The sequence below is a fragment of the Schistocerca gregaria genome, chromosome 2 (assembly GCF_023897955.1).
Source record: "Schistocerca gregaria isolate iqSchGreg1 chromosome 2, iqSchGreg1.2, whole genome shotgun sequence".
NCBI lineage: Eukaryota > Metazoa > Arthropoda > Insecta > Orthoptera > Acrididae > Schistocerca > Schistocerca gregaria.
The window spans coordinates 59,877,928-59,890,577 of NC_064921.1; the positions used below are offsets into that span (position 1 = coordinate 59,877,928).

At 40.6% G+C, this 12,650-nt stretch overlaps 1 protein-coding gene across 1 annotated transcript in view; it reads right to left on the bottom strand.

The window, feature by feature from the left end:
* Positions 1-12,650, bottom strand: part of LOC126336311 (MFS-type transporter SLC18B1-like) — a 341,991-nt gene that overhangs the window by 265,718 nt on the left and 63,623 nt on the right. The window contains exon 2 of the mRNA XM_049999851.1: positions 23-118. Coding sequence (XP_049855808.1) covers positions 23-118 — 96 coding nt within the window. The remainder of the gene's footprint in view (positions 1-22; positions 119-12,650) is intronic.

Below are 12,650 nucleotides of genomic sequence, written 5' to 3' on the forward strand. Positions count from 1 at the left end.
ATTAACTACAATATTAACTTACAATTTTACCAAACACAGGAGAAGAGATGAACATTACTAAGGCATAGAAGCTGAACACTAGCCCTGAGATGGTGTCACTCATTCCTTTTTGGGCAGCCTGCAAAACAAAGGAGAAAATATAAATCTGGCAATGCCAATTGAAATCTCAGAAACACTCAAGTTCACTAAAATGCCAACAAACAGAAATAATGTCCCAAATAAACCTTTAGTTAGAAAATGCCATAAACAGTGAATAAGACTGCAGAGAGATGATATATTGCAGGACCAGCAGTTCTCTTGTTTGTTATGACTATCAAACTCACTGAACAGCCATTAATGGATTATTATTATTATTATTATTATTATTATTATGCTAATGATTATGATTTGAGGTGAGGGGCCCTCAACATCATAGTCATTAGTGCCTTGACAAAAAGTCAGCATGCCAATCTCATGGGTGTGTATGAAGGCTGCCCCACATGAGGAGCAGGTTATAATATATTAAAGTCTGCCTCCTTTTCCCAACAATTTAGGGATGAGGCGGGACAGTTCACAAAATTTCATGACTCTTGTAACACTGAAATCAGTATCTGTGAGGATGATGGGCAGATCTTCACTGTAAGGAGTCATGGATAAGCTGAATCAGCTGGTCTACTGGATACATTTGGTGAAGTGTTTGCTGAGCAGAAAGTCAGTAGGATCAGACAAGAAAGTGGGTTGGACCACTGCACTAAATGCCAATGACTGAGGTGATGCTGAGATTTTCCATTGTCTGTCGAGCCAAAAGGATACAGCGTCAAATCCAGAGTGGTGGTTCACCAGCCTCTTCGCACAGGCTCGGAACTGGGCTGGTATGAAAGGCTCCAGTCGATATCCGAATGCCCTCATGGTGGACAGCGTCTAACATCTTGAGGTAGGAATTATGGGCTAATCCACAGACCATGCTGCCATAATGTAAACATGATTGAACAAATACACTATAAAACTGTAGAAGGCAGGAGCTGTCAGCTCCTCATGTTTTTCCACTAAGTCATTTCACAATATTCAATGACTAGAAGCCCTTTGTATGTAGGTCTTTGAGATGTGGGAGCCAAGTTAATAGTGGGTCACATAATAAACCCCAAAAGCACATAATTTCTTGAAAACATAAAATATTGTCCCCAGTATGAGCACTGGTTGGTTGAAACTTCGATGAGCATGGTTAAAATTTAAACATGCAGTCTTCCTCGGGCGAGAATCAAAAGCCAGTTGTCCTGGACCCCTATTTCCAGCCTCCTATTTGTCAGCTCAGCTGTCTCATCATCATTGTAGGATCAGACGAAGAGTAGAAAATTGCAAAGTCATCCACAAACATAGAGCATTTGACAGGGCTCCTGACTGTGGAGGAAATGCTATTGATACTGATGGCAAACAATGGGACTCTGATGACACTTCACTGAGGGACCCCATTCCCATGAACACAATAGTCAGACAAGGCATAAAAATGCAATATCAAACTGCCAGTCCTAGAGAAAGGATTGGACAAGAAGTTGCAGGCATCCACGTAGTCCCCATTCATGAAATTAGTGAAGGATGTTGTACCTCCAAGTAGTGTCATACACTTTTTCGAGTTCTAAAAACACACAAACCAAATGTTTTCAGTGTTAGGTGGACTCCTGAATAGCCATCTCCAGCAGAATTAAGTTGTCAAGGGTGCGAAGGTAGCACTTGAAACAGCACTGGGAGCAGCTCAGGTGACTCAGGATTCTAGCAGCCAGACAAGGTGGCAGTTGACCATACATTCAAGAGACTTACCCATACAATTAGTAAGAGTTACATTCCTGTAACTGTTAGGAGCACTACAGTCCTTGCCTGGTTCCAAGAACTGAATTAATATTGCCTCCTTCCAAATTGATGATGATGAAGCATGGCATAATGGATCTCATCAGGTAGTACTTGTACTGCTGCAGCTGCTGCCATTAACAGTGATGCAACTACATGTAAATTTAATATCTAATAGCCACAGTTCTTGCGTTTTCATTTTTGTCAGAAAGTAAACCGATTTTGTGACATATTACAAGTTCCTAATCAGAGGCAAATTATTTAGTTTCACCCGAGTGCTTCGGTAGTTAAGTTTTTGAATATCTGCATATTATAAGACACAGTTTCTACATTTTCATCAGAGTCTACAGTAGAGTTGTGCAGCACGTGCCAATAGTCCATTTATCTGCATAATTTAGTTTTCCATGGTCTTTAGTATGGGCAGGGACTGCGATTATTGTGTGAGTTGGTGAAACTTTGCTCTCAGCTTCAGGCTGTGATGGCTTCGGTTACACAGCTTGAGGCTGCAGTGGATGGGAACCACTTTGTGGGCCGGCCATGGGGATCCAACAGACGTCCAGCACGTCAGAGTCCTCCAATCATTCCTCATCGGTGGCCAACCCAGTTACTGCTCACACTGAGGTTGACCCCTCACCTGTGGTCGAGTGGGAGGTTGCCCCAGGGCAAAGCAGGCGGTGAAAGACTTCCCAGGCTGCTGCACATAAGGCCTCCCTGGTTTGTCTGACAAACAGGTTCCAGATGCTGTCTGTGGCTGACACTTTCACTGAGCCAGATTCTGTCGCCTGCCCTGTTTCGGAGGAAACCACTCAGCATGCAAGATCCGGGCAACCACAAAGGGTGCGGTTATTGTTAGTTGGGAGCTCCAACATTAGGCATGTTATGGGCCACTTTAGGGACTTGGCCGACAAGAAGGGAAAGAAAACCAATGTGCACTTCGTGTGCATAAAGGGTGGAGTCATACCATATGTGGAAAGGGACCTCCCGGATACCATGAAGAGCAGAGGGTGCAGCCAACTGCAGGTGGTTGCTCACATCGGTACCAATGATGTGAGTCACTTTGGATCACAAGAGATTCTCTCTGGCTTCAAGCGGCTAACAGAAGTGGCAAAGCTGCCAGTCTTGCTTGCAAGATGAAAGCAGAGCTGACCAATTGCACACAACTGACAAGACCGATTGCGGACCTCTTGTCAAGAGCTGAGTGGAGAGTCTGAATCAGAGGCTCAGATGGTTCTGCAACTGTGTAGGCTGCAGATTCCTCGACCTCCGCCAAAGGTGGTTGGGTTTCGGGTTCTGCTGAATAGGTCAGGTATCCACTATACGTAGGAGGCAGCTACATGGGTAGCAGGGGCTGTATGGCATGACTGAGCAGTTTTTTAGGTTAGAGGGTCTCGGGAAAACACAAGAAGGGCTGCAGTCACAAAAGGTGCAGGCTGAACACAGGAAGAATGTAGATACATGAACCATTGGTATAACAGTTGTAAACTGTCATAGCTGTGTTGGGAAAGTACCAGAGCTCCAAGCGCTAAAAGAAAGCACTGATGCTCAAATCGTTATAGGCACTGAAAACTGGCTAAAGCCTGATATAATCTCAGCTGAAATATTTGCGAAGAACCTAACAGTGTTCCGAAAGGATAGGCTAAACACAGTTGGCGGTGGTGTGTTTGTTGCTGTTAGAAGTTGTTTAACTTGTCACAAAATTGAAGTAGACACATCCTGTGAGTTAATATGGGCAGAGGTCATTGTTGGCAACCAGAATACAATTATAATAGAATCCTTTTACTGACCTCTCAATTCAGATGATACAGTTGCTGAAAGGTTCAAAGAAAACTTAAGTTTGATTTCAAACACATACCCGTCTCATACAATAATAGTTTAATTTACCCTCGATATGTTGGTGAAAATACATATTCAGTTCCAGAGGTATGCACAAAATATCATCCAAAACTGTGCTAAACGCATTCTCTGAAAATTATTTCAAGCAGATGGTTGTGAAAACACACTTGACCTCTTAGCAACAAATAATCCTGAGTTAATAACAAGCATCAAAACCGATATAGGGATTAGTGAACACAGAGTTATCATAATGAGATTGAATATTGGAATTCCCTAATCCTCCAAAAATAAGGGAAAAATATACCTATTCAAATAAGCAGATAAAAATTCACTTGATGCCTTCCAAGAGACAATCTCCACTCATTCCAAATTAATATAATAAGTGTAAACCAGATGTGGCATGAATTCAAAGAAATAGTATCAGCAGCAAATGAAAGATTTATACCAAATAACTTAACAAACGACGGAGATGATCCTCCTTGATACATAAAACAGGTAAGAACACTGTTGCAGAAACAATGAAACAAACATGCCAGATTTAAACAGACGCAAAATCCCCAAGATTGCTGATCTTTTACAGATGCTCGAAATTTACCACAGACTTCAATGTGAGATGCTTATAACAGTTTCCACAACGGAACTTTGTCTCGAAATCTGGCAGAAAATCCAAAGATATTCTGGTCGTATGTGAAGTATGTTAGCGGCAAGAAACAATCAATGCCTTCTCTGCACGACAGCAATGGAGATACTATCAAAGACAATACTGCTAAATCAGAGTTGCTAAACACAGCCTTCCAAAATGCAGTCACAAAAGAAGACAAAGTATATATTCCAGAATTCAAATCGAGAACAGCTGCCAACATGAGTAACATAGAAGTAGATATCCTCGGAGTAATGAAGCAACTTAAATCAACTTAATCTACATCTATCTACACCTACATCCATACTCCGTAAGCCACCAGACGGTGTGTGGCGGAGGGTACCCTGAGTACCTCTATCGGTTCTCCCTTCTATTCCAGTCTTGTATTGTTCGTGGAAAGAAGGATTGTTGGTATGCTTCTCTGTGGGCTCTAATCTCTCTGATTTTATCCTCATGGTCTCTTCTCGAGATATACATAGGAGGGAGCAATATACTGCTTGACTCTTCGGTGAAGGTATGTTCTGGAAGCTTTAACAAAAGCCCGTACCGAGCTAGTGAGCGTCTCTCCTGCAGAGTCTTCCACTGGAGTTTATCTATCATCTCCGTAACGCTTTCGCGATTACTAAATGATCCTGTAACGAAGCGCGCTGCACTCCGTTGGATCTTCTCTCTCTCTTCTATCAACCCTATTTGGAACGGATCCCACACTGCTGAGCAGTATTCAAGCAGTGGGCGAACAAGCATACTGTAACCTACTTCCTTTGTTTTCGGATCGCATTTCCTTAGGATTCTTCCAATGAATCTCAGTCTGGCATCTGCTTTACCGACGATCAACTTTATATGATCATTTCATTTTAAATCACTCCTAATGCGTACTCCCAGATAATTTATGGAATTAACTGCTTCCAGTTGCTGACCTGCTATTTTGTAGCTAAATGATAAGGGATCTATCTTTCTATGTATTCGCAGCACATTACACTTGTCTACATAGAGATTCAATTGCCATTCCCTGCACCATACGTCAATTCGCTGCAGATCCTCCTGCATTTCAGTACAATTTTCCATTGTTACAACCTCTCGATACACCACAGCATCATCTGCAAAAAGCCTCAGTGAACTTCCGATATTATCCACAAGTTCATTTATGTATATTGTGAATAGCAATGGTCCTATGACACTCCCCTGCTGCACACCTGAAATCACTCTTACTTCGGAAGACTTCTCTCCATTGAGAATGACATGCTGCGTTCTGTTATCTAGGAACTCCTCAATCCAATCACACAATTCGTCTGATAGTCCATATGCTCTTACTTTGTTCATTAAACGACTGTGGGGAACTGTGTCAATCGCCTTGCGGAAGTCAAGAAACACAGCATCTACCTGTGAACCCATGTCTATGGCCCTCTGAGTCTCATGGACGAATAGTGCGAGCTGGGTTTCACACGACCGTCTTTTTCGAAACCCATGCTGATTCCTACAGACTAGATTTCTAGTCTCCAGAAATTTCATACTCTAACACAATACGTGTTCCAAAATTCTACAACTGATCGACGTTAGAGATATAGGTCTATAGTTCTGCACATCTATTCGATGTCCCTTCTTGAAAACGGGGATGACCTGTGCCCTTTTCCAATACTTTGGAATACTGCGCTCTGCTAGAGACCTATGGTACACCGCTGCAAGAAGGGGGCAAGTTCCTTCGCGTACTCTATGTAAAATCAAACTGGTATCCCATCATGTCCAGCGGACTTTCCTCTTTTCAGCAATTTGGATTGTTTCTCTATACCTCTGTCATCTATTTCGGTATCTACCATTTTCTCATCTGTGCGACAATCTAGAGAAGGAACTACAGTGCAGTCTTCCTCTGTGAAACAGCTTTGGAAAAAGACATTTAGTATTTCGGCCTTTAGTCTGTCATCCTCTGTTTTAGTACCATTTTGCTCACAGTGTGTCTGGACATTTTGTTTTGATCCACCTACCGCTTTGACACAAGACCAAAATTTCTCAGGATTTTCTGCCAAGTCAGTACAGAGAACTTTACTTTCGAATTCATTAAACGCCTCTCGCATAGCCCTCCTCACACTAAATTTCGCTTCACGTAATTTTTGTTTGTCTGCAAGGCTTTGGCTATGTTTATGTTTGCTGTAAAGTTCCCTTTGCTTCCGCAGCAGTTTTCTAACTCCGTTGTTGTACCACAGTGGCTCTTTTCCACCAATTCCGATCTTGCTTGGCACATACCCATCTAACGCATATTGTACGATGGTTTTGACCTTGTCCACTGATCCTCAACACTATCTGTACTTGAGACAAAACTTTTGTGTTGAGCACTTTTGTGTTGAGCCATCAGGTACTCTGTAATTTGATTTTTGTCACTATTGCTAAACAGAAAAATCTTCCTACCTTTTTTAATATTTCTATTTACGGCTGAAATCATCGATGCAATAACCGCTTTATGATAACTGATTCCCTGTTCTGCATTAACTGATTCAAATATTTCTAGTCTGTTCGTCACCAGAAGGTCTAATATGTTATCGCCACGAGTTGGTTCTCTGTTTAACTGCTCAAGGTAGTTTTCAGATAAAGCACTTAAAAAAATTTCACTGGATTCTTTGTCCCTGCCACCCGTTATGAACGTTTGAGTCTCCCAGTCTATATCCGGCAAATTAAAATCTGCACCCAGAACTATAACTTGGGGGTAAATCTACTCGAAATATTTTCTGAATTATTCTTCAGGTCCTCAGCCACAACAGCTGCTGAGCCCGGGGGCCTACAGAGACATCCAATTACCATGTCTGAGCCTGCTTTAACCATGACCTTCACCCAAATCATTTCACAATTCGGATCTCCATCAATTTCCTTCGATACTATTGCACTTCTTATCGCTATAAACACGCCTCCCCTTTCACTGTCCAGCCTGTCTCTGCGGTATACATTTCCAATCTGAGTTTAGGATTTCATTACTGTTTACGTCTGGTTTCAGCCAACTTTCTGTCCCTAGTACTATAGGGCGTTGTGACAATTTATTAATGAGAGCAGTTTTGGGACCTTTAATACAAGAAAGTCTTCTGGACCAGACTGTATACCAATTAGGTTCCTTCCTGAGTATGCTGATGCATTAGCTCCATACTTAACAATCATATACAACCATTCGTTTAACGAAAGATCCATACCCGAAGACTGGAAATTTGCAAAGGTCACACCAATATTCAAGAAAGGCAGTAGGAATAATCCACTAAATTGCAGGCCCATATCGTTAACATCAATATGCAGCATGATTTTGGAACATATATCTTGTTCAAACATTATGAATTACCTCAAAGAAAACTGCCTTTTGACACCCAGCCAACATGGGTTTAGAAAATATCATTCCTGTGAAACAGAACTATCTCTTTATTCACATGAAGTGTTGAGTGCTACGGACAAGGGATTTCAGATCAATTCACTATTTCTGGATTTCCAGAAGGCTTTTGACGTGGTACCACACAAGCGGCTTATAGTTAAATTGCGTGCTTGTGGAATATGCTTATGGAATCAGTTATGTGACTGGATTTGTGATTTCCCATCAGAGAGGTCACAGTTCATGGTAACTGACGGATAGTCATCGAGTAAAACAGAAGTGATTTCTGGCATTCCCCAAGGTAGTGTCACAGGGCCTTTGCTGTTCGTTATCTATGCAAGTGATTCGGGAGACAATCTGAGCAGCCGTCTTAGGATGTTTGCAGATGACTCTCATTTATCAACTAATAAAGTCATCAGAAGATCAAAACAAATTGCAAAATGATTGAGAAAAGATATCTGAACAGTGCGAAGATTGGCAGTTGACTCTAAATAACGAAAAGTGTGAGGTCATCCACATGAGTGCTGAAAAAGGAATTCATTAAAGATCGGTTACACAATAAATCAGTCTAATCTAAAAGCCCTAAATCAACTAAATACCTAGATATTACAATAACGAACAACTTAAATTGGAAGGAACACACAGAAAATGTTGTTAGTAAGGCTAACCAAAGACTGCATTTTATTGGCAGTACACTTTGAAAACGTAACAGATCTACTAAAGAGATTGTCTAGACTACACTTGTCCATCCTCTTTTAGAATACTGCCTTGCCGTGTGGGATCCTTACCAGACAGGACAAACGGAGTACATCAAAAAAAAAGTTCAAAGGAGGGCAGCACATTTTGTATTGCCACAAAATAAGGGGGGAAAGTGTCACTGAAATGATACAGGATTTGGGCTGGACATCATTAAAAGAAAGGCATTTTTTTGTTGTGACAGAATTTTCTCACAAAATTCCAATCACTAACTTTCTCCTCTGAACGCGACAGTATTTTGTTGACACTGACCTGCATAGGGAGAAACAACCACCACAACAACAAAAAAAGGGAAATCAGAGCTCGTATGGAAAGATAAAGGTGTTCGTTCTTCCTACGCACTATATGAGATTGGAATAATAGAGAATTGTGAAGTTGGTTTGATGAACCCTCTGCCAGGCACTTAAATGTCATTTGCAGAGTATCCATGTTGATGTAGATATCCCCATGGGAAACCCAGGTGGAAGACCTACCCAATTCACCTACACAGCACTTCTCATTCTAATAATGAAACAGGTTTCTCCTAACCCATCACAGGCCACACCACCTAACAGCAACTATATCAGTTATCAGCTCTGCTGCAATCACCGCACAGGTGACTACCAACCAGCTGCCCACCAGGATGAATGGCCACTGACAAACAGTGGCAAATAGCACAGTAGACTTCAATGACTGCTTCACTACCCAAGCCCTCTGGATCTTCCACTGCACCACCAACTTTTCTGAACTGTGCAGATGGGAGTTATCCTTACAACACTTTCTCCACTTCCATAACTATCCCAGTACCAACCTGCAGTGACATTGTCCCCACACCCTCCACCCAACAGTTACCAACCCCTCTGTCCCCTCTGCCAAAACACTCATCCCCCCCCCTCTCCTTTTTTGCTATTTTTTTCAGCTGTCTATGCCCCACAAACAGCTGACCCTGCCCCTGTTGGAATTTTAGTCCCTGCACACTGTGCCAGGCAGTATTCTACTCTCCCCCTACTTGTAGAATGCTATCCCTTCCCCTTCCCTGTCCCCTCCGACTGCTGCTTCTATTCCACGTGATAGTTGCATTCTTGCCCGAGCTGCTGGAGATGGTGGTCATGTGTGCATGAGGTGTGCTTGCTTGTGTAAATGAGTGGATTGTGTTTCTATTTTTCTGGTGAAGGCTGTAGCCTAAAGCTTTGTGTAACTGTCATTTCTTTACAGCAAGTAGCAATCTATGTTTTCCTCCAATGTTGCTAAAAGAAATTAATGACAAAATTTCGAAAATCTGTCTGACAATCAGTTATAATAAGACTATAACACTGTTTTATTAAATATACTGAAACAAATGAGTCAAGCAAGGAAACTCACTCACTTCTTGCATGTGGAAGAATACGGGCTAAAAGGAAGGCCAACAAGTGTTGATTTTGCATGGTCTTCAGTCACAAAAAAGAAGAAACAAATATTCTATACACAAAGAATGAAATCATAGGGCCTGGTGATGAATCTTTGCATTAAGGTGAGTTGGTGTAACAAAATTTGATACCCACAATTTTTACTTATGCTTACTAGTAAACATTAGGAAATATTACAGTGACAAGTTCTCATTTTCTTGCATTAAAATTATTTTCATATAATTACGGGTGTCGGACAAAAAGGACATGAGTTTTGTACCCGCCTACATCAATTCTTAGTTTCAGTTAATCCTTTCATTCTAAAGATTTGATTATTTTTGGTAGTTTACTTGAGTTCCTGTGTATAAGAGTGGAACTTTTATCCAGTAATAATGAAATTACGTGTTAAAATATTTTCCAATTAATGCTTACTGGCTTGTCAAGAAGTGCAGTGTGTGGCGTATGGAAAAAAAAAAATTACTATCAAAACAACGAAAGCTTATTTTCAGTAATTTTGAAAAAGAGTGTCTAACTTCATATATATATTACTTTAAAGTCATGTGTCACCTGCTGCTCAGAACTCTTGGTTGTGGTAACTTTGTTATGACTTGGTGCAGCAACTCCCAAAATAGCTCGTGGTATACCCGTACTTTTTCAAGTATTTCAACTGAAGTGAATCATCTCCCACAGACCTGGTTTTAGTTCTGTATTTGTCCTCATTGCCATTGTTGCTTGTTAGCAGAATATGAATGAAGTCACCACAGTCAATAATACCTTTATATGAATATTGTTTTGTATGCAAATAAAATCAGTAGGTGAAGAGACATACACCATATTACTATCCTGATATTAATGCTCATCGAATAACATAATAGCCACTTCATATTCTGACATATCGGTGATAGAAAGAAAGTTGTAATTACAACCATGTCCACAAACACCTATATATCTAAAGAGAATGGCTGGATCCCTTATGAAAAACTAAATTAACAAGGAATGCAAACTGCTACATAATCTCTCAAAGACTAAGTATCAAAATTTACATATTTATCAAAGGTTATTACCTTTCAATAATCTAAATCTCAGTGACTAGATTAGAGGACATAGTAAACACAATGGATTTTAAATTGTGTTAAAACCATTAAACTAGAATATAATTCAAGTATTAATTACCCACAGGAGCAAGTATTAAAATCCTAATGGTAAACTACTGAAGCATTCGCAACAATGTGCCAGAGTTTGAAGCACTTATGAAAAGCAGTGAAGCTCACATAATGCTAAGTTCAGAAAGGTGGTTGAAATCTAAAACTGATAGGGAGATTTTGGGAGGGGGGGGGGGGGGGGGGGGGAGAATTTAAGTGTGTATCAAAAGGATAGGCAAATGGGAAATGGAGGAAGTGTATTTGTTACAGTACACAAAAAACTCAAATCCATCAAAGTGAGATTGTTTGGGCAAGACTCAGAAGGATCCAGTTATCATTTTATGCCCACCCCTGATACTATCATCTGCCAGGCTCATCTCCTGATGTAAATGAAAACTTCAGAGACAACCTCAGTTCACTTGTATGTAAGTTCCCCAGTCATACTACAACCATTGGTGGAGACTTTACTCATCCAATTACCTGGGAAAATACAGTTTTGTTAGTGGTCAGAGTGATAAGACAACCTATGAAACTTTGCTAAACGTCTTCTCTGAAAACTATCTAAAACAGATAGTTAGGAACCCTACTCATGGCGGATATATGTTGGATCTCATGGCAACAAATAGACCTGATCTCTTTGGGAATGTCTATATTAAAACTGGTATCAGTGACCATGACGCAGTTGTGGCAACAAATTACCAAAATACTAAGGACAACTAAAACACACAGAAAGATATACATGTTCAGTACACTAGACAATAAATCAGTATATCGTTTCTTGGTGAGGAGCTTGAAAGAGATTACTGCATAATAGGTGTAAAACAAATTGTAGGGCTATAGATAGAGAGATGCTAAATGAAACACATTTGGCTGTCAAGAGAGTAATGCATGATGCCTTCAGTGACTACCATAGCAGAATATTGTCAAATGACATTTCACAAAATCCAAAGAAATTCTGGTTGTATGTAAGGGTGTTACTTTCACTGAATTTAGTGTCCAGTACCTAGTGAATGAGACAGGAACTGAAACTGCGGGGAAACAAAGCAAAAGCTGAAATACTTAACTCCATTTTCGAATGTTCTTTTACCCAGGAAAACCCAGGAGAATTGCCCCAATTTAATCCTCATACCATTGCAGTGCATCAGCAATCGTGAATAATTTAATGATTATAAAGGATCCACCTCAATTGCAAATAGAACCCGGATTTTGACCTAGGTTTCAGCACAGATAACCATGCCTTCTTCGGAACACACTAAAACTACAAACTGTTGGACCATGCAACTTTGGCAGTTTGCAGTTTTAGTGCGTTCTGAAGAAGGCATGGTTGTCCGCACTGAAACTTAGGTCAACATCTGGGTCCCATTTGCAATCGAGGCGATTTCTTTATAATAATTAAATGACATATGCATTAATGTCAGTGGTGTTGAGGAAACAACTGAAATCATTAAAACTTAACAAAGCTCCAGGGCCCAATGGAATCCCTCTCAGAATCTATATTGAATTTGCGACTGAGTTAGCACCTCTTGTCACTATAATCTATCGTAGATCCCTCGAACAAAAAACCATGCCCAGTTCTTGAGGGGAAAAACAGGTCACATTGTTTACAAGAAGAATAATAGAAGTGATCCACAAAACAACTGACCAATATCCTTGAGATCAATTTGTTGCAGGATCTTAGAACATATTCTCAGATCAAACATCATGCAGTATCTTTAAGAGAATGACCTCCTCCGCATCAATGTTTTTAAAAACATCAA